Source organism: Juglans regia, chromosome 16 (genome assembly GCF_001411555.2).
Source record: "Juglans regia cultivar Chandler chromosome 16, Walnut 2.0, whole genome shotgun sequence".
NCBI lineage: Eukaryota > Viridiplantae > Streptophyta > Magnoliopsida > Fagales > Juglandaceae > Juglans > Juglans regia.
The window spans coordinates 7006951-7026388 of NC_049916.1; the positions used below are offsets into that span (position 1 = coordinate 7006951).

General features: G+C 35.7%; 1 protein-coding gene across 4 annotated transcripts in view; it reads left to right on the top strand.

The window, feature by feature from the left end:
• The first annotated feature begins 504 nt into the window (after positions 1–504).
• LOC109007579 (structural maintenance of chromosomes flexible hinge domain-containing protein GMI1) overlaps positions 505–19438 on the top strand; it is a 42090-nt gene continuing 23156 nt past the window's right edge. For 3 of the 4 annotated variants that reach the window (XM_018987313.2, XM_035686297.1, XM_035686296.1), the window contains exons 1-19: positions 505–649; positions 1006–1370; positions 1900–1932; positions 2043–2129; positions 2220–2275; positions 2953–3039; positions 3834–3906; positions 4738–4793; positions 4909–5014; positions 5157–5225; positions 8332–8418; positions 10337–10387; positions 12195–12330; positions 12502–12563; positions 12631–12759; positions 15059–15149; positions 15245–15279; positions 16135–16210; positions 16306–16488. In XM_018987313.2, the coding sequence (XP_018842858.1) occupies positions 1008–1370; positions 1900–1932; positions 2043–2129; positions 2220–2275; positions 2953–3039; positions 3834–3906; positions 4738–4793; positions 4909–5014; positions 5157–5225; positions 8332–8418; positions 10337–10387; positions 12195–12330; positions 12502–12563; positions 12631–12759; positions 15059–15149; positions 15245–15279; positions 16135–16210; positions 16306–16488 (1780 nt within the window). In that variant the 5' untranslated portion in view covers positions 505–649; positions 1006–1007. Of the gene's footprint in view, positions 650–1005; positions 1371–1899; positions 1933–2042; positions 2130–2219; positions 2276–2952; positions 3040–3833; positions 3907–4737; positions 4794–4908; positions 5015–5156; positions 5226–8331; positions 8419–10336; positions 10388–12194; positions 12331–12501; positions 12564–12630; positions 12760–15058; positions 15150–15244; positions 15280–16134; positions 16211–16305; positions 16489–19438 lie in introns of those variants that run through there. The other variant, XM_035686298.1, reaches the window with a different exon arrangement.

Consider the following 19438-nt stretch of genomic DNA (forward strand, 5'->3'; position numbering starts at 1 on the left):
TAAATATAAACTCATCTAAACTTTCAAAGACATCTAAACTCTTCTCAAGTAGGCTCCATAAAACCTATTTTACTATCTCAACTCATTACTATTCATATAAGACTCAATCCATCTCAACTAAACTCAACATCCCAATAAAAATTTAAAATACCTGAAGTATTATTAATATTCATTATTTTTTATTACTATTTAATATTCTATTATTAATTTTTTATTACTTTATTATTATTATTCACAATTCATCCCAACACTTCTTACTGTCCAAATGCAACTCAGAAATTTCTTTCCGGAACACCCCATATTTAAGGCTGGCACGAGTACAACCCGTTTCCTTGTTACCCAAGGCATAAGTTTCAAATTCCACTACTGATTATCTTCGTTAGAACATAGGCCTATGTCAACTTGTAGCGTAAGACATACTCCAACGGATTACTTACGTGTCAGAAACCAGGAGGAGCTGCGCACACAGCTCATGAAGCGCATGCGAGTCATCCCAGTCCCACGCCGACTGTGTCTGTTTACTTTCCTTGGTTTGCCTCTTCCTCTTCCTCTTCCTTTCCCTCTCCCTCTCACTAAAGAGCCTTTTCCTTTCCTACCTTTCTTAAACCCCAGAAGCTAGACCACCCCCATTTCATCTGTTCACATACAGGTATGAACTTTGAACTTTCTTCATCACTTTCTTTCTATCTGAACTAATGTTTGCATCTTTTTTAATATTGTACATGTGCGTAATATACATCGACATCGACATGTATATGTTATTTGTGTCTGTCGCTGTGTGCGACTTTTTATATAGCTTTTTAGACGTCTGTGTATACATCTTTTTTAATACGCGTGTACACATGCACAGGTATCTGTGCATGTATTTATGTGCATGATTTATAAGTCTGTTATTTGGATTTTGAAACTTGGCTTGAGCAGCTCTTGTTTTTTTCCCTTTTTTTATTTTCTTCAAAATGATATGGAATCTCCTTCATTTGGGGTTTGGTGTTTACTCTCTTACAGCCATGGAACCAGATACGGGGTACCGGAGGGCAAAGGCGAATAAGAGGCAACTGGTGGAACTCTATGACGAAGATGATGGTATTGACACGGTGTATAGGTTCAAAGTCCTATTACCAAATGGCACTAGTATAGGACTAACAGTGAGGGATATTCCTCTCCCTGAAATGCCTTTCGGGGACTTCATTAATTTGGTGAAAAATGAATACTTCCGAGCTCGTAAGCTGAATGAATCAATGAAGCAGAAAAGAAAAATAGATTGGGAGGGTGATCGCTTTTATCTTGAGGACGTGAACGGTGTAAAGATCAGAGACTCGATTAAATTAAAAGATTTTAAGCCCCATAGTTGTCACATTTTACAGCTTCATGTGAGTATGAGTTGCATTAGTATTCATGTTGTTTGGTTGCTTTAGAATTGTGGGGAAGGAAAGGAAGGAAATGGACGCACTGGGATCTTTTATGTACTGGGAAAATTGAGATAAACAATGAATCGAGCCAAGTACATATTTATAATTGCTTACTTTAGTTTACTTATAAAAAAATAATTGCTTACTTGAGTTGAGCTTTTTGAGTTTTGGCGTTTGGATATTAGGCCCGTTTGGATTTAGATACGAGTTGAGATAATTTGAGATGATTTTAGATAAGTTAAATAAAATATTGTTAGAATATTATTATTATTTTGGAATTTAAAAAAGTTGAATTATTTATTATATTTTATGTGAGAATTTGAGAAAGTTGTAATGATGAGATGAGATGAGTTTCAATCATAAATAAAATCCCCCCTTTTTGTAGATAGTAATATACATAAATGAAAAATGATATAGACGTGATCACTTGGTTGTTTTGATCATTTGGTTTTCCTTGGTGATGCATTTGCTTGTTTTTTTACTTTCTTAGGATGGCTCTGGTGTGATGGCCAATACTTTTGAGGTTAGTAGCCCGATTTGGATGCTCATTCGTGCATCATTGCCATAATTTTTAAATTATGAGTTCCAAAACTGTTTTGCCATTAGTTAGTGATGAACTTTTTGGGTTTGCAGAATATGTGGGACTTGACACCAGATACCGATTTGTTAATGGAATTACCAGAGGAATACACTTTTGAAACTGCCCTTGCAGATTTGATTGTGAGTTGTCCAATACCGTTGAAAATTTTATCTGAATGTGCTCGATCGTTTTGCCTATTACTTGCTTACACTCGGCCACTCATTTTCCAGGATAATTCCTTGCAAGCGGTATGGTCTAACCGTAAAAATGAAAGAAGGCTGATCAGGTAGGACATTACTATTATAAAAAATATGGTTTTCTAGGTTTTTTGGGCAGAAATTAAGTTAATCAATTGCTCGATTTGTATTAAAAAAAAATTAAATAAATAGTCTGAAAGTACGAGTTTGAATGACCCAATTGTCCATTAGGCTAATTCAGCCTGCAAACTAGATGTTGCTTATGCCGTATGGTGTATTTTTTTTTTTAATTAATTCCCTGGATTTTATATCCTCTATTGTAAAACACTTGGAATTGAATCTCAGTTTCTTGGAAATAATGGAAAGTTTGTTTCCTGTGCCTCCTAGTTGATTACTTTGAATCCCTTCGTTCTGTCATTAAAGATAATTCAGAGGACCACACTCATTCAACCTTGATAATTGGTAATGTGAGAAGAATCTTTGTTTGGACTTAATATCTTACTATTAGAATTGGCAATATATTTGGAACTAGAGAGATTTGTTGAGTTAAAATCTAAATTGGAAGTTCTTTTATCTACTTTCTTGTTGCTAGTAATCCTTTGTTTCATCTGTCAGTTGGATGGTCATTTTGTTTGTTTTACATGATCCTTTGATTTTTCTTAAGCTGCTATTGCTGCACTTACACATACTGTTTTTTCTATAATTTGCTGCACTTGAGCATATAGTCTTCAATAATCACTTTGTTATGTTTGTTTTTTGTTTCCAGTGTGAATATTGCCAGCGATGATAGCATTTCTATTTTTGATACCGGCCCTGGAATGGATGGCAGTAATGAAAACTCTATAGTGAAGTGGTGTGTGATATCAGTCTTCCTTCACAAACTTTCAAGATTACTGTTCGGCAAATAATTTTCCTCTCTTCTTGGCCAAAACAGAAAGTTTGGGCGCATTGAAGGATGGATGGGCAAATTTTAGATATAATTTATAAAGCTTATATTTGCATTAAGAGTCTTCTAGTGGCACGCTAGTGAAATTCACATTTTTTCCCCTGCATCTTCATTAAACTGATTGAGTAATTTTCTTGAATTGCTTTTTTTGTTTAATTGTGATTCCTTCTAGAATAGGGAGACCTCGAGAATTGAGAAAGGCACCTTCCTAGAAATGGGAATGAATTTTAGTCAAAACGAAGGAAAGATATAGTAATCTTTGAGGATCCCAAGGGTTAGCATAGTTTGTTGGGGGTATCAAGCCTCATGACCTCGAGGCCAACCTCACTCATCCATAAAAAAAGAAATAAAAAGAATTGGCAAGGAATGCGAAAACCTCAAGGACCTGTACTCTACGTTGGTTGTTTTCAGCAAATCTTTATGGCAGTGAGGTCATGGGTTCTAAGAATAGCATATAATGCTAAATCAACGTTGTAGAGATTCATTAAGTAATTACCTGAAAATGTTATGTCTGTAATGGTCTATGTTTATACAACTTTCATTTACTATTTCCTGGCCGCGTCATTTGAAAAAAACTTTCATAGTCAACTACTATGCAGGTGCTTTTTAATATAATCCAATTTCCACAAAAGGTTGACATAATTATTTTATCTTATTTTTCTGATTTGTCCATGGCTAATATGTTCGTCCATCCTATTTAGGGGAAAGATGGGTGCCTCCCTTCACAGATCCTCAAAAGGACAGGCAATTGGGGGAAAACCTCCATACTTGAGGGTAAGATAAAAAAACAACCTTGTACTACTTAGTGCATATATATATGCATGTATGTTTATAATTATATAATGTATACATTTGGGTAGATTAATCTCTATATTTGTGTATACACTTTGTTGTATGTGTATCTTATGTGTCCCCAAATGAAAAGCATGCACGTATATGTTTGGAGATTTTTAATTGTGAAAACTTTATGGTGTGTTTGTCTAATATATTCAGATACAAAGAGGAACTTGCCCATAGGTAATGTCAATAACTAATACAAGCTCACTCGAGTTTGGAGGTTAGATATGATTTTTAACACAATTTAGTTCTCTCTTGTACACACAAAAGGAACATCAAGAATGGCTTAACTAAATGGAAGTTATAAAGCATAATTTTTTTTTTATTGGTAAACAAGCTTTTATTGATTATAAAGATGGGCAAGAGCCCAAGTACACGAGACATGTACAAGAGCAATGCCTAGGCATGATGTTCTAGTGATACAAGAAATTTGTGAATGTTCATGCCATTAAAACCAATTAAAATCGACCAATGGAATAAAGTATTAAAAAGGAAAGCTCTAAGTTCATCCATTGACCGCTCGCGATCTTGAAAGCTTCTCTCATTCTTCTCCCTCCAAAGCATAATTTTTTTGAGAATATCTTTTCCTTACATGTTTCGCTAGTATAATTGTGCCAAAGTTTTTTATTCTACATTAGCATACAGTGAAGCATTACGAATCATGCAAAGTTTATCTTAAGAGAAATTGCATGACATAAGTCACTCATTTCCTCTATATTGGCCCGTGCTAGTTTAGTTCATTATGAGTTGTTTTCTCCAACAATGCAGCCTTTCGTTGGCATGTTTGGATACGGAGGACCAAGTGCGTCTATGCATCTAGGGAGGTATGGACATGTTACTGTTACTCTTTTTCTTTTCTTTCCTTTTTTTTTTTCTCTGTAATTTTCAGTCCTACCAGGGGTTGATGTTTCGCTCTTGTTCATTTCCTGCACCATATAGGCGTGCTTTGGTATCTTCAAAGACAAAAAGTTCCCACAAAGTCTATACTTTACATCTTGAAAGAGAGGCCTTACTCAGCAGTTCTGGTTCTGAGCTTAGCTGGAAGGTATGTAAGTGCCCTGAGCAGACTCTTGTCCTTTTCTTGGATATCTGTTACCTGTGAATTCTTAGATTTTTTTTTTAGTTTTTTAATATAACTAAATGAGGCCAAGTTAACTTGCACTAACCATTGCTGGATCTCCATTCAGACTACTGGTGGCATGAGGGATCCCTTGGAAGATGAACTTAGCGAATCACCTCACGGGAGCTTTACTAAGGTAGACTTTGGTATTTGTCTTCTTTCTTATTATTACCAATATCTGGCAACATAACATAGTTTTTTTCTTTTCATTTTTTTTTTTGGGGGGGGGGGGGGGGTTGTTGGGGAACTTCCCATTATGATACCACACTCTTGAGAAGATATTCTTGTTGTCGTTATACTACTCATGGTTGTCAAACTACTTATCTTTTGAAAAAAATTTCGATGTAAGTGAAGTTTGCCTAAGCCTTAGAACGCTTGACAAGGGGTGTACTTTCCATCTGATTGGTTTGGAATACATGTCTTCTGACTTCTGGCTCCAGTCGGAGTTGGAAGTCAACCCCTTCTGACTTTGCCCTACTCCCGACTTTTTGAGCCAAGCCGACTTTCAATCATATTGTTTGAAAGTGGACTTTGAAGGTTGAAAGGTGGAATATTAGATTAGTTAGCTATCATTCACTTTCTATGCAACATGCGTCGGTCTCACAAGTTTTTATTTAAGTTCCTATTTTTAACAAGCACTGAGAGATGCAAATGAGCAAATGACTGGCCATGCAATGATTGTACACATATATGTCATTAATATATATACGTGTAACATGTAGGGTCTGGATGGAATTTGTAACACCCCAATGGAAGGCCCAAACCACATGGCCTATACTCCAAAAGGACTAGTCAATGATGCAATTGGAACCTCATTGAAACCTTATAAAGAGCAAGAACTTATCTTTCCCAAGTAATGTGGGATCCCATACACCACCTACCCTTATCCATATCATATGGGGTATCACAATATACCCCCCTTAAATTCCCGACGTCCTCGTCGAGCCTGTTCATTGTAGCTGGCATGGCTCAAGTCCCACATTTCTGGTTGGGATAGGCCCTGATACCATTTGTAACGCAAGACCCAAACCACATGGCCTATACTCCAAAAGGACTAGTCAATGATGCAATTGGAGTCTCATTGAGACCTTATAAAGAGCAAAAACTTATCTTTCCCAAGCAATGTGGGATCCCATATACCACCTACCCTTATCCATATCATATGAGGTATCACAGAATTCCTGGTTGTATTTGATATGAAATTTTGACCCAATTCATATTGGAGAGGGGAATTCCCTCTGCCACTTCAGCTGGCATGTGTCGGAATTTGACAATTCAGATTGGAAGCTGTGGCTTGGGTTAGAACCTTTGGCATAGTGGACAGACTTATGGTTGACTATTAATGGAACTGGAATAAGTGTTCTTTTATATTGTTGGACGATTTTGTTAATTTTTATCTGTAGTTTAGTGCTAGTTCATGGGGCTTGTATACATTTGAATTTAAGTAATTCTTGTTCGCTTTATGTGGAAGTTTTTCATTTTACGTTTGTTTTCATAAAAATGTTAGCTTTTGGGCTATGCCTATTCATATTAATATTAATATTAATATAATTGTTTACTTATAAAAAAAATGTCACTAGAATGAGCTCTTTCTTGGTTATCTCTATTCTTTTAAAATTTGGATGATGATGAATATGAGGTTGTAGATCATCTAACGATTTGAGTCCATTTACTTATCAATTTATTTATTTTCATTAGATCCAAAATGCTCTGAGGACAAAAGATCTTGTCTTTTTCCTATGATTTTGTTTTATCAGTATTTTGGAATTACAGTAGCAGAGTACTTGTGTGAAATCATTTATATAGGTTGTTGATGGGTTTGTGTTAGAAGAGTTTTGTTAAGTTACTAATATATGAGTAAGGGAATTTGTTACAAGGGTATTTTGGTTATTTGATTTTATTATATATATCAATACGAGATTGAGGCCTTGTTTGGTTACCCAGATGGGATGAGATGAAAGTTGAATAAAATATTGTTAGAATATAATTTTTTAATTTACTTTTTTGTTTTGGAATTTAAAAAAGTTGAATTGTTTATTATATTTGTGTGAGAATTTATGAAAGTTGTAATAATGAGATGAGATGAGATGGTTTGTGATAACAAACCAGGTTTGAGAGAGGTGATGTGAGGGTATAGCCTCCTCTTTCTTACCATGCAAATCTTTTAGCATGGTATTAGATATTAGGGTTTACATTCTTACACCTTGTTGGCCTCCGTTTTTCCCCCTTTCTTCTTCTTCTACCAACACTGACAGAGTGACAGTCCCACAAGCTGCCAAAAAAGAAGATTGGGATCAGTGCTAAGAGACCATTCAAACCTAGTTCCAACAAAACAGTTGTATATATGTTTGAATAATAGTTCACTGGACTAGTGCACCCTGACATAGGAATAAATTATTAGTAAGGTTGAAGGTGTATAATGTATTCCGTATTGATATATGAAGTTTTTTTTTACTTTTTGAAGATAAGATGGCATTGTGGCTTTGAATTTGAAAGGGTTTTTGAGGCTTACGGCTCTTGTGGGCCCCACATGAAGTAAATTTTTAAGGCAAGGATTGGGATTATATTTTCATGAAGCTAATGCCTTAATGTTGAAAGTCAATAATCTCAGGTGTGGAACTTAGGTTTCATTTCGTACTTGGGGGAGGTGGCCTCTTAACAAATCTAAGGAACAATTAATGTTTTTTTTCATGTCTGAGGACTTTGTGGGTTTCATCTGTTGCTTTTGAGTTTATTAGGTTTCACGTGCATCTTTTTTCTTTTCTCATGTATCTTTCTTTTATTTTAATCTCAGATGTCAAGGGCAGCAATGTCTTTGTTTCAGATTCATTGTCATTAGTCAGCAATCTAGCTGAGTTTTTGTCTGTGAGGGATGCACATCTTGATCCCTGCTGGTGAAGCAGAAGACCAGTGGTGATAAGAAGGCATTTATTTTCTTTTGTAGCGTCAAAAATTTATCCAATGTTCACTACCATCTTGCGAGTGGTGCATAAATCTAACATTTAACAAGTCTTGTTAAGCTGATCTAATGTTTGACATTGTTGCTGATCTAATTTCCACCAAGTCTTTGGGGAAAGGTGGTCTTTGTATTGCACAATGATCTTTTAATTATTTAGACGAGGTATTTGTTTGTCTATTCTTTCTGTGATCACATTATACAGACTCAGAGATGAGATAATTATTTCTGTTCTTTCCATGATCACATTATACATGCTTGTAATTGTTTAATTCTATTTTGACAGATCGAGATTTTTGAGCTAAAAAGAAATAGCTTGGACATATTTATACTCCAATGCAAGATCAAAGACATCTATTTTCCATACATTCAGGTATGTTTGCTCCAATGAAAAGCATCATAATTGCAGCCAACTTGTAGTTTCATAGATGCACCCAATTAGATATATTTTAGAATTGGAAATACTAAATTTTATGAGTACCTGTGTGATTACAAGTAAGGTTGCATTTGGATGTTGAGCTGAGTTGAATTCTTTATGAATAGTAATGAGTTAAGATGGTAGGGTGAGTTTTGTGGGGTCCACTTAAAATTTGTTTAAATGTGTTTGGATGTTAAGATGAGTTTAGATGTATTTATGGAAAGTTGAAAAAGGTTGTGGGTCCCACATGTAAAGAAGTATTGAATTGAAAAAGGTTGTGGATTCCATGTGTAAAGAGGTTTTGAGTTGAGATGAGTTTAGTAATTTGAGAGTTGGGTGTTTGGATATTAGACTTAACTTAAAATTAGACTGAACTGAGTTGAACTCAGATGAGTTTAACAACCAAACGGGGCCTAAGAGTCTCAAGGCAAGTAATGACCTTTAGGTTGTTATTAGGGTGTAGCTATAAGTGGGTAAAAAATAAAATAAAAAAAAATATAGGTTTCTTTTAGTAGTTTGTTAATGCTGGTCCTTGGAAATTTCCTTCCAACGAAATAAGCCTCCCTCCTATAAAAAAAGAAGCAAAAAAAAAAAAAAACTCCCCTAGCTCCATCCCTGGTTGTTATGCCTTTTCTACTCATGTTGGGATGTGCATCATGTGCCACTTGGGATGCAAGGAAGATTTTGACCGTTGTAAGATAATATTGTTGTCGAACTCAAGTTATTTGATATTACAATTAATATAATATGTATAAAGTTTGCACCGAAATAAGCCCCCCTCCCAAAAGAATAGAAGAAAACTCCCATAGCTTCATCCCTGGTTGTTATGCCTTTTCTGCTCATGTTGGGATGCGCTTCATGTGCCACTTTGGTTGCAAGGAGGATTTTGCCCATTTTAAGATGATATTGTTGTTGAACTCAAGTTATTTGATGTTTCGGTATGAATTAAGCTTGAGTATCAATGTCAATCTTTTTTCTCAATATGGCTTGGCTGGATTTGTCTTTGGCCTGTAACAACTAGCATGGTCTGTGAGCAAATCATTGCCTTTGTCCCTAGCACATGTAAGAAACAAATGGAACTTTCTTTTTTCTTTGGTAAGTTAAGTAAACTAAGTTTGTAATACCTAATGTATGCACAAACTTCAAGATGATCTACATATGCTAGGGATGAAAATCAAAGAGCACGAGGACAATTTATAATTTCTCAAAACTCAGAAGAGCAAATCTTCAAAATCATGATGATTTCATGATGCTTAATCCATCGACAATCTGATTTGCCACACGGACTTGACAATTTTATGTGACCATGCTTATGAGTGGTTACTTTCCCATGTACTGGGACAATGCATTGCCTTTATTAATAAAATTATTGCTTATCTGCCAATATATTTATGTGTGTATATATATATATATATTGATTTAGCTATGTAGGTGTTTTCTTTATACTTCCTGTGTACTTGGACAATGCCTATTTGATTTGTATTAATAAAGTTATTTTTACCCATAAGATATATATAAATATGTATATATATACACATATTGATTTAGCTGGTTTTTAAATTTTCTGTAGCGGTGTACTGGTCGAATTACTTGACACATGCAAGCATGTGCCAATGCTTTATTGCATCATATACACGTCCAAATAAAATTTTCTTTCTTGAGAGGCTTGTATACTTTTTGAGTAAACCTTTCCACATTAACCATTGTGGTCATAGAGGCATACATTTTTCATTAGTAATAAATGCATTTTCTTGTATGCTTTAGCATCTGCCAGGGCATAGAGCTTTATTATTGCTATTATTATTAGTATGATTATTATTCTTTGGCAGGTATTGTGCTTGATATTCTTGTGTGTTTTTTCACTGATGTGCAGTGTGATGAAGTGTCCAAATCAGCAAAGACAATTACACCGATAGAATTTCAGGTTTAAGATTGCACTGTTACGTTTTCCACATGTTTCATATATTTGTAAGAATTCCTTGTCAAATTTTTTATATTTTTGGGTGGTTCAAATGGGTCAATTTGCTTTAATATTGGAGCTTGACTTTTTACACTGTTCTCTTTCCAAATACGGTTGGTTGATGTTTATTAAGAGTATGCTTTCCAAGTTGCCTACTTATTTCGTTTCTCTATTCTATACCCCTGTCGATGTTGCTAATCAGGTGGAAAAGTTGTGAAGGGGGTTTTTTTGGGGTGGCCTGCATTATGAATCCAAACATCATCTTGTTAATTGGAAGACAGTTTGTACTCCCCTTAATGTTGGAGGCATGGTGTTAGAAATTCACTCAATTTCAATCAGACCTTGTAGGAAAGTGGTTGTGGTGGTATGCTATGGTGTAAGGCTTTTTGGCGACAGGTGACTGATAGAAAATATGATAGTTTGGCTGAAGGATGATATTTGGAAATTTTTACAAGATCTTATGGGGTAAATCTCTGGAAGAGTGTAAGAAGGAATTATTTACAGAGTTATTTTGTATTGCATGTGATAGAGATGCGCTGGTAGCCAGTCATATGCTTATTCAGAACTCAGTTCATTGGGATTTGAATTTTATTAGATTGGTATGACTGTGAGGTTGACTTTGTATCTTTCTTTAATGGTTAATGCATTTACCTAGTTCTTCCTAAGTTTGCTTTTTCTTACCTTTGGAAGAGCCATTGGAAGTTTCAATGGGAGCTTCATTTATCACATGGATTGCATCCTTAGGTTCAATTATTGCTATGGATAATCTTTGCCAGCATCATATTGTAGCAAGTTACTGAAGTTGTATGCATAGTTTTGAATTTCGTTCTGTTCTGATCATTCCGATCAGAATTTTCTGTTCCGGTACACTATACCTCATTTTTCTGTTTTGTTCAAAATTCTGGTCCGTTCTGGCCTATTCCGGCCGGAATTTGCATTCTGGACCCTATTCTGTTACAAACTGTTTTAATGACAGTTTTGTAATTTTCTCGAGTTTCGCTAGAATTTTTTTAAATCTTCAATCTAGATAGTATTTATATAATTCTAAAATCTAAAAAGTATTGATATAATTTTTTTATAACTTTTTAAATATGTCTCCTCACTCTCTTTTGTTAAAAATCATAATTTTTAATAATTTATCTGCTCTTTTATTTTTTCTTTGTTTTTTTGTCTTAACTCAAGTTTGTGATTTTTTTTAATACTATCTTTTAATGCCAACATCTCTATTTTTTTTTCAACGTATATTCATTTTATAAATTGTCAATTCTTCCATATATACACACACACACACATATGATACGCACTTATACATGTATTTATCTTATTACTTATTAGTTTATATATACATATAATAAATATATTATAGTTAATTCCGAAATGGTACATTGGAACACACCAATCCTGAAATATTCCGTTTCAGTGATTAAACCGGAATGATCACCAGAACAGAATTTAAAACATTGATTAGAATGGCTGGAATTTCAATTCGGTCAATGTTTTAAATTCCGGCCATTTTAGTATTTTAGGATATTGTAATCTAACGCATTCTCCTAGTGCCCCACTATCTCTATTTTTCTTATAATTATTTTTCTATTTACCAAGTGGTTTAATGGCCATACCTGAATGATCCACATGACATCTGCAGTAAAATATGAAGAAGAAAGGGATGGAAAAATATGCGAGTAGTCCCTTTTTCCGTCTGTTTTTCTCCCGGTACCTATAGCACCACTCAAATATGAAAGTACTGAGAAGGATTCTCCTGCCTTTTCAGGTTAATGGTGATGATTTAGCTGAAACTGAAGGGGGAGAGGTTGCTGTCACCAACTTGCATTCCTGCAATGGTCCTGACTTTATTCTACAGCTTCGTTTTTCCTTCAAGCAAGCTAATGCTGCAGCCAAAAGTCCAGGTAGGTTACCATTAACTATTCGTTGTTAAATCATCTAGCTCTTATTAATAAAAAAAATGTCCAAGGTATGTTGTAGTCTTTTTTTTTTTTTTTAGTTTTTAATGAGTTTCAGCTGTGAGCAATTCCAGCTACAATTTCAGTTATTTTTCTTCTAAGACTTGGATATATCAGGTTCAACAGCATCTCAAGAAGCCAATGCACGCCTGAAGTGTGTTTATTTTCCATCAATTAAGGTATAAGAGTAGCAAACAACCTTTCACATTATGTCACCGTTGAAATTTTATAGGCTGTTTTTTTCAGGGGAAAGAAAGTGTTGAGATGATTTTGGAGAAACTAGAAGCTGAAGGCTGCAGTATCACAGAAAACTATGAAACCTTCAGTCGTGTCTCTGTTCGACGGCTTGGCCGTTTACTTCCAGATGCTCGCTGGGTAGGTTGTCAATCTTGCCATATTATCTGATGAGTGCTGAGCATTCTTTTCTTATCACTATCTGATTTTAGTTAGCCCAACATCTTTCCATTTTTTACGGTATATAATTTCTAAACCATAGTGTGAAATGTGAAATTTCATAATTTGCATATTTTCTGTTTCCTGAAGCTATGATAGATGTGCTTAAATTTTTTGATTATCACATGCCATGCGTGTTCTAAACCACAATGTGTCCCATTTTTGTGCCACAAGTAGGTAATGTACGGACGCATTATTGTATTTCATCCACTGTTGAACTGTTGTTCTTGACTCATTATTTCATCGTATTATAGCTTAGTTATTGGTGTCGATAATAAGTTGTTCTTAGGAAAAGTTAAGTATTGGTCCTTGGGGTTTGGCCTTTTCTCAAACTGGTCCTTGTGAACTAATTCCAAATCAATCATGTGGGTAGCGTTGACCATTGCTTTGTTGTCACCGTTAGCTGGCCCAAAAGGCATTCCTGTCCAGCCCATTAAAGGGGCACCTTTGAGAGACAAGTGGGAAGAGAGAAGGAGAAAGCTCCAGAGAGAATCATCTCTTCCAGCCTCCTTCAACTTCTTCAACCTCACGATGAAAGCTCCAGAGAGAATCATCTCCAGAAAATAAGTCTCCAACCTCTATTGTGCAGAGAGAAATGAGAAACCATGAGAGACTGTAAAATATTCCTATTATAGTGGATTTGCCCTCCAAATGACCAGTGGACGTAGGTCATGTGCCGAACCACATAAATCAGTGTCTCTATCTCCACTTATTTTTCCTGTATTTATTTTCCATTCATTGCTATGGATGTAAATACGAACACCGTACAACCACTCTGGACCACCACCGGGGGCTCCAAACTACACCGATCAAGGTCGAATTGCCACCATAGGCCGGGAATGATTCTTCCTTGTATTTCAGGCCCGTTGTGCTTTTTTTTTTTTTGGCATTAACAGTCACCATCCAATCTTATAGTATCTTTAGAGTCGTACGTAAGTCTTTTCAGTGTTGCTTACACGTGGTGCAGAAGTGTTTCTGATATCGTTCTTTTAGGAGCAATTTCCTTTATCATCATTCTTGTTCTCATTATTCGGCATCTCAAAATTCACTCATTCAATGATCATTATAAGAATTGCCTACTGTTGCCATTTATCAAATTTTCATACCAACATGTAGCATAACTAAACAAGACCAGTAACAGAGAAAAATTCAACGTTGAACTTCATTAGCTGCAGATAAAACGTAACTGAAATTGTTCCAATACATCAGATCTATGCTTATTGCACTCCTCAGTTTCTACGGAGCTGAGTGAATGTACACATATTAGGGTTGTTTTTCTGTGCTCATGTAGTCTTAGTATAGGTGTTTCCTGGCCTAAGCAACATTCTCAAGCAATATGCCATCTCATACGTTTTAAGCATATGCTCGTCCCAACTCTACCCTTGCCACCATGACTTTTCCCACATTTGGTACATCTTTTTTCTTGATTTCTTGGCAGATTTCTATTCTCTTGTGCTATTTCTGCCATTTTTTTGGTGGGCCTATTCTTTTTTGTAGCTCCAGCATCTCCCAGTCAATGCTATTTAAAAAAGAATAGCCTATTCCTCCATGTCTGGGTTTTATAATTATGCTAATTGCCTCTCTCATGATATGGTCCTCAATGGAGCCATTGTACTAAAAATATCTCATGGCTTTGATTTTCATCTTGGTCGAATTCCCAAAGTGCTACCCTCTTTTTTGGTTATCACTCCTTGGAGGCTTTCTTCGTATGCTCTTATCACACCTACATCATTGTCCATACAGTTTGATGTCAGCAATCTTGAAGGTGGAATTGGTGAATACAGTGTTATTACTTTAATTGCCTCTCCTCGTATGCTTTACTGCAGGTTCTTGTACTGCTCTTCCCTTGTGTTTTTTTTCCTTTCTTTTTTCTGGGCACTCTGTCCTTAAGTTACTGCTTGAGCCTGTTGTATAATTGTTGTACAAACACTTTCTAGTAATGGCTAGAATGCTTTAATACTGTGTCCTGTGGCATTCCAAGAAAGGAAGAAACTTTCCCCAAGCATGCAACCTAATAGAATGAACTTTGAATCAATAAAGAAAATTCTAACAATTGAATGTAAATAGTAGGAAATAAAATTGTCTTGACGACATGGCCACCAGTCATTGTTTTTCACTTCTTTTTTCTGTTTGTTTATGTAGTATATATGCCTTTATATTTACCTTTCAGTGCTACGTGATGGGCTAGTCTCAAATATCCAATTCCTTTGCTTCACCACAGGCATGGCTTCCTTTTATGGAGTTCAGGCACAAAAAGGGAGATAAGGCCCACATACTGAAGAGATGTTGCTGGAGGGTTAAATGCTTTGTTGGTATGGTGGTTGCATTTCCTATAAGTTGCCACATTTTTCATTTATACTTTCTAGAAATCTTTATTTAAATGCTTGTGGAATTGTTCTGGTTGCAGACACTGATGCTGGTTTCAATCCAACACCTTCTAAGGTAAGGAATGATCTTCTGAGTACATGTAAGAGTGTGTCAAGTAAGTTCATTTTCCATATCCTGGATCTTTGGGGCATTACAAAAATTGTGGATGAAAATTTCCTCACTGCACCATGATCTTGTCATAGTTTTCTTTCCCTTCCTTTCCTTTGGTTTTGTTTTCTAAATTATTCCTCCCACATAAAAGACTTTAGGATATGGTACGAATGAATGATACAAAAACACAATAACAGGATGAATTTAAACATCAGTAGTATCTATAATCTTTGAAATGGAAGGAGGAGGTCTTTGGCCATTCTATAGCTCTCTATGAATGAATGGCTGGTCACCTCAGCCCTCAATTCTCTAGTTTTCTAGATTTGGAAGACTTTTGCTATTTTTCTTTTTGCTAGTTGGTTTTCTTTTGTTTACTTCCTTTGTACTTTGCTTGCCCACTCTTTGTGCTTTTAAGAATATATTACATTATTTATGAAAACATATCTTTTGCCTGGATATTATGGTGGCTGGCCAGGCTAAATTTTCCTGCCATTGTTTTTTTTCAAGTAAAAGAAATGTGCTAAAAGTTTATTCACCTGCTGCTAGTAATCACTGTAATCATTAAGCCATACTGTAGAAATGGAAATGTGACAAATTGGAGGATTGGAGGAGGTTGTCTTGTATGCAGATAATCATGTGCGCTTGCGTGCTCATGGCACCTAAACTGGTGCTTTCATAGGTATGCAGAAAACAGATTTATGTAGGCGGATGGAAGAAGAACTAAGCAAAGCTTACAAAATAGTGTAATGACTATTTATTTATTTCTTTGTTTATTTTTCCATTTTTTCTAACAATGATAGGTAATTGTGTTTTATGCAGACTGATCTGGCCCACCATAGTCCTTTTACTACTGCTCTAAAGAATTTCGGCAATAAGCTTTATGAAAAAGAAAAGTGTAATCTTTCTGACCGTCACAATAGAGAACTCTTCTGAGATAGCTCATGTTGATTGCTATATGCTATTCTCATTTATATAATTTTGTACCTGCAGTTGTCGATGTTGAAATTTATAGAGACCAAAAGTTGTTGACTCCTTTGCAACTGGAGAGAGAGTATCAAGATTGGATTCTTCAAATGCATGATCGTTATGATCAAGAAACTGAATGTGGAGAGGATCAACCTGTCCTTGTTGTCAGCCCTGCAAACAAAAAGGCTCTTGGCATATCATCTGATGGTAGGGATAAAAAATGATAAACAACTTGATTTCCCAAATGATAAACAGCTTGGATACTCAAAAATTCTGATTTCTAGGAATGATTTTCATTTTCCATCGAAGTATCTTTTAAGAAAGCATGCCATTTCCAATATAGCAGCCGCTGGTGCTGTGAGGGAGATGTAGAGTGCTCTTTTTATATTGAGAAGTCGAATAGTTGATTTTAAAGATGTAGGTGACTTATTATCAGAGGCAGATAAAGGCTTTGCTACAATTCAGCTTGAGACCTTTCATTTAAACCAAAGTACAAGTCTCCAGAAAAGGACGTCTTAAAGATGTGGGAGTTTACGAATGGGCTACTAAATGGGAAAGGGGTGGTATTGATTTAAATAGGCTCAGAATTGAGATGAATGCACAAGTCATATGTGGAGGAAAGGGTATTGTATGAGTCTTCACAATATAAGACCTGCTCCAATTGTCATAATCCTAAGAATGAATGGGTTTGAAGGTTTGGTCTTCTCCGACCACAGTGGCTGAAACAAGTTTGATGCATTTTGTCCCTATTGTCGATGAAGTCCCAATGGCTCAGCCATCTTGTTGAATCTGAGATGTCCATCCTTGTGAGTTCTTCTCCATCGTTGATTCCCGTTTCCCCATTTTTTTCTATTTGAGAATCGTTCATCTAGTATAGAAGAGCCTGGTTTGGAGGTATTAATGGCCTTATATTGCCCAAGTATTAATGGCCTTATATTACGGTAATGTTATCAACTTGATCGCAGTGACAATCCCTCATGAAGTGACTGTTTGCCTTTTGCTCTGGTTGATGCCACTGTGTCGATGGGACATATTTGTGGTTGCAAGGATCATTTGGAGGGGTTTTACTAATGTTGGATAGGATTGTGGTAGAGAAACAAGAGGGTTGTGTGGGAACTTCTTTGTAGCATGCTTCTTTAGAATTGTTTTGACTTTGAATGGTCAGTGTGTGTGGTCCAAATGATGATGGTGAAGATGTCTTCGGGATGAATTCGGCTGAACAATCAGGCATGCATTGACATTCATGAACTATGTCGAAGTCTTTAAAGTTTATTTTTTATGAAGTACTCATAGATATCCCACTGGTCCCCCCCCCCCCCCCCCAAATAATGGCACGTCTTCGTTTCATAGCGATAGGTTTCTATTTTCTCTAGCGTATGGAGAACATTTCTTGATGTATTACAGGGGTGACTGCTTATAATTTTACTTTGAGATTGAATTGTGGCATATCGGTTGGATGCAGAAGTGGGTTTGTGGAACAGTTGAAAATATGGTGGTCATCATACACACCAAGGATCTATTAGTCATGTTTTGGCTTGTAAACTGAAAGCATTAAAAGTGGATTTAAAGAAAGGAATGGGGTGTTTGGTGATGTAGAAAAATCTTTAATGAAGAATCTTTAATGGAAAAATTAAGATCTTTTCGAAAGTATCAACATTCTTGATTCTATTGCAGTAGAAAAATCTTTAATGAAGAATGAAAGTTTGATAAAGGAAGTTGCTTTTCTAAGGAGTTGGAAAAATGTATTTTGTTTGAAGAAGTGAGTTGTAGGCTGAGGTAAGGGGCTTTGTGGTTGAGAAGGGCTGATAAGAACACCAAATTTTCTCATTGAGTGGAAAAATCACATCGTAGAAACAAATTGGTGGATTAAGGTGCCGGTTGGATAGTGAGTTGAGATGAAATTTGAATAAAATATTGTTAGAATATTATTTTTTAATATTATTATTGTTTTGAGATTTGAAAAAATTGAATTGTTTATTATATTTTGTGTGAGAATTTGGGAAAGTTGTAATGATGAGATGAGATCGATTTTGAAGCAACAAGAGAGCATATAATACAATTTCGTGGAGGTTAAAATCCCCAAGTCTTGGGCTTGGGGGTATGCTCCCCCCAGGTCTAAGGTTTAAATCCCCTTGGGTGCAAACAATCTCGAAGGGCCATCGGAATGAGAAATTTTTCCCTTGAATTATCCGAGGTGCACTTGCGAAAAACACCTTGCTGAGGGCCTGTGCACCCCTGGGATTAGTTGGGATGCTGTTCTTAGACACCCGGTGCCAAATCAAAATAAAAAATAAAAATTGTCATCAGTTTTATGAATGTTTATAGTCTGAAGAATTTTGGAGCGACTGAAGCTGATGGCCTTTCATTCCTATCCATATCAAGAATGGTTTGAAAGGAATTTAAGGAGAATGTGATGTGGGAGGTGGTAAGGGGATTGAATGGGGATAAGGGGGTCGGAGGTATGTTAAAAGAAGTGTTGCAAGGTTCTAAAAGAATTCATCCTATTTGGCTTTCGGAAGTTAATAATCAAACAAATTTTGAGAGGAGTTTCAATGCAACTTTTATATTATATCTCTTATTGCCAAAAAGGTTGGTGCAAAGGACATTAAGGACTTTCATCCTATTAGCTTAGGCGGTGGAGTATATAAAATTATCTCTAAGATTTTTGCTTAAGTTTATTTTGGCTGTAAAATTTCTTCTTTGCTGATGAAATATATTGGTTTGCCTTTAGGTGTTTCTTACCATATCCATTTGGAATGACATACTAAATAATCTTTTGAATTTTTCATCATACTATTTGTCTTTTTTCTCCATTTCAATGGGAGTGGCTAATAGGCATGAAAAACGTTAGAGAGACTTCTTATGGGGGGAATTGGTTGTGACTTTATATTTCAATTATCGAGTTGGTCGAGTATTTGTACCCCAATAAAATTGGGTGTATGGCAGTCATAACTTCGATTCCTTTTAATGAGCATTACGAGGTAAATGGTTTTGGTGTTATTATATGAGGGATGGCTTATGGAGATAACATAAGGTATTATCACAGTTCCCCATTTGCACTATGAGTACTTGCCGATGACCGTAGCACAACTTATGTTGAGACTACGTTATCAGAGTTGTGCATATATATATATATTTATCTTTCAATGCATTGATA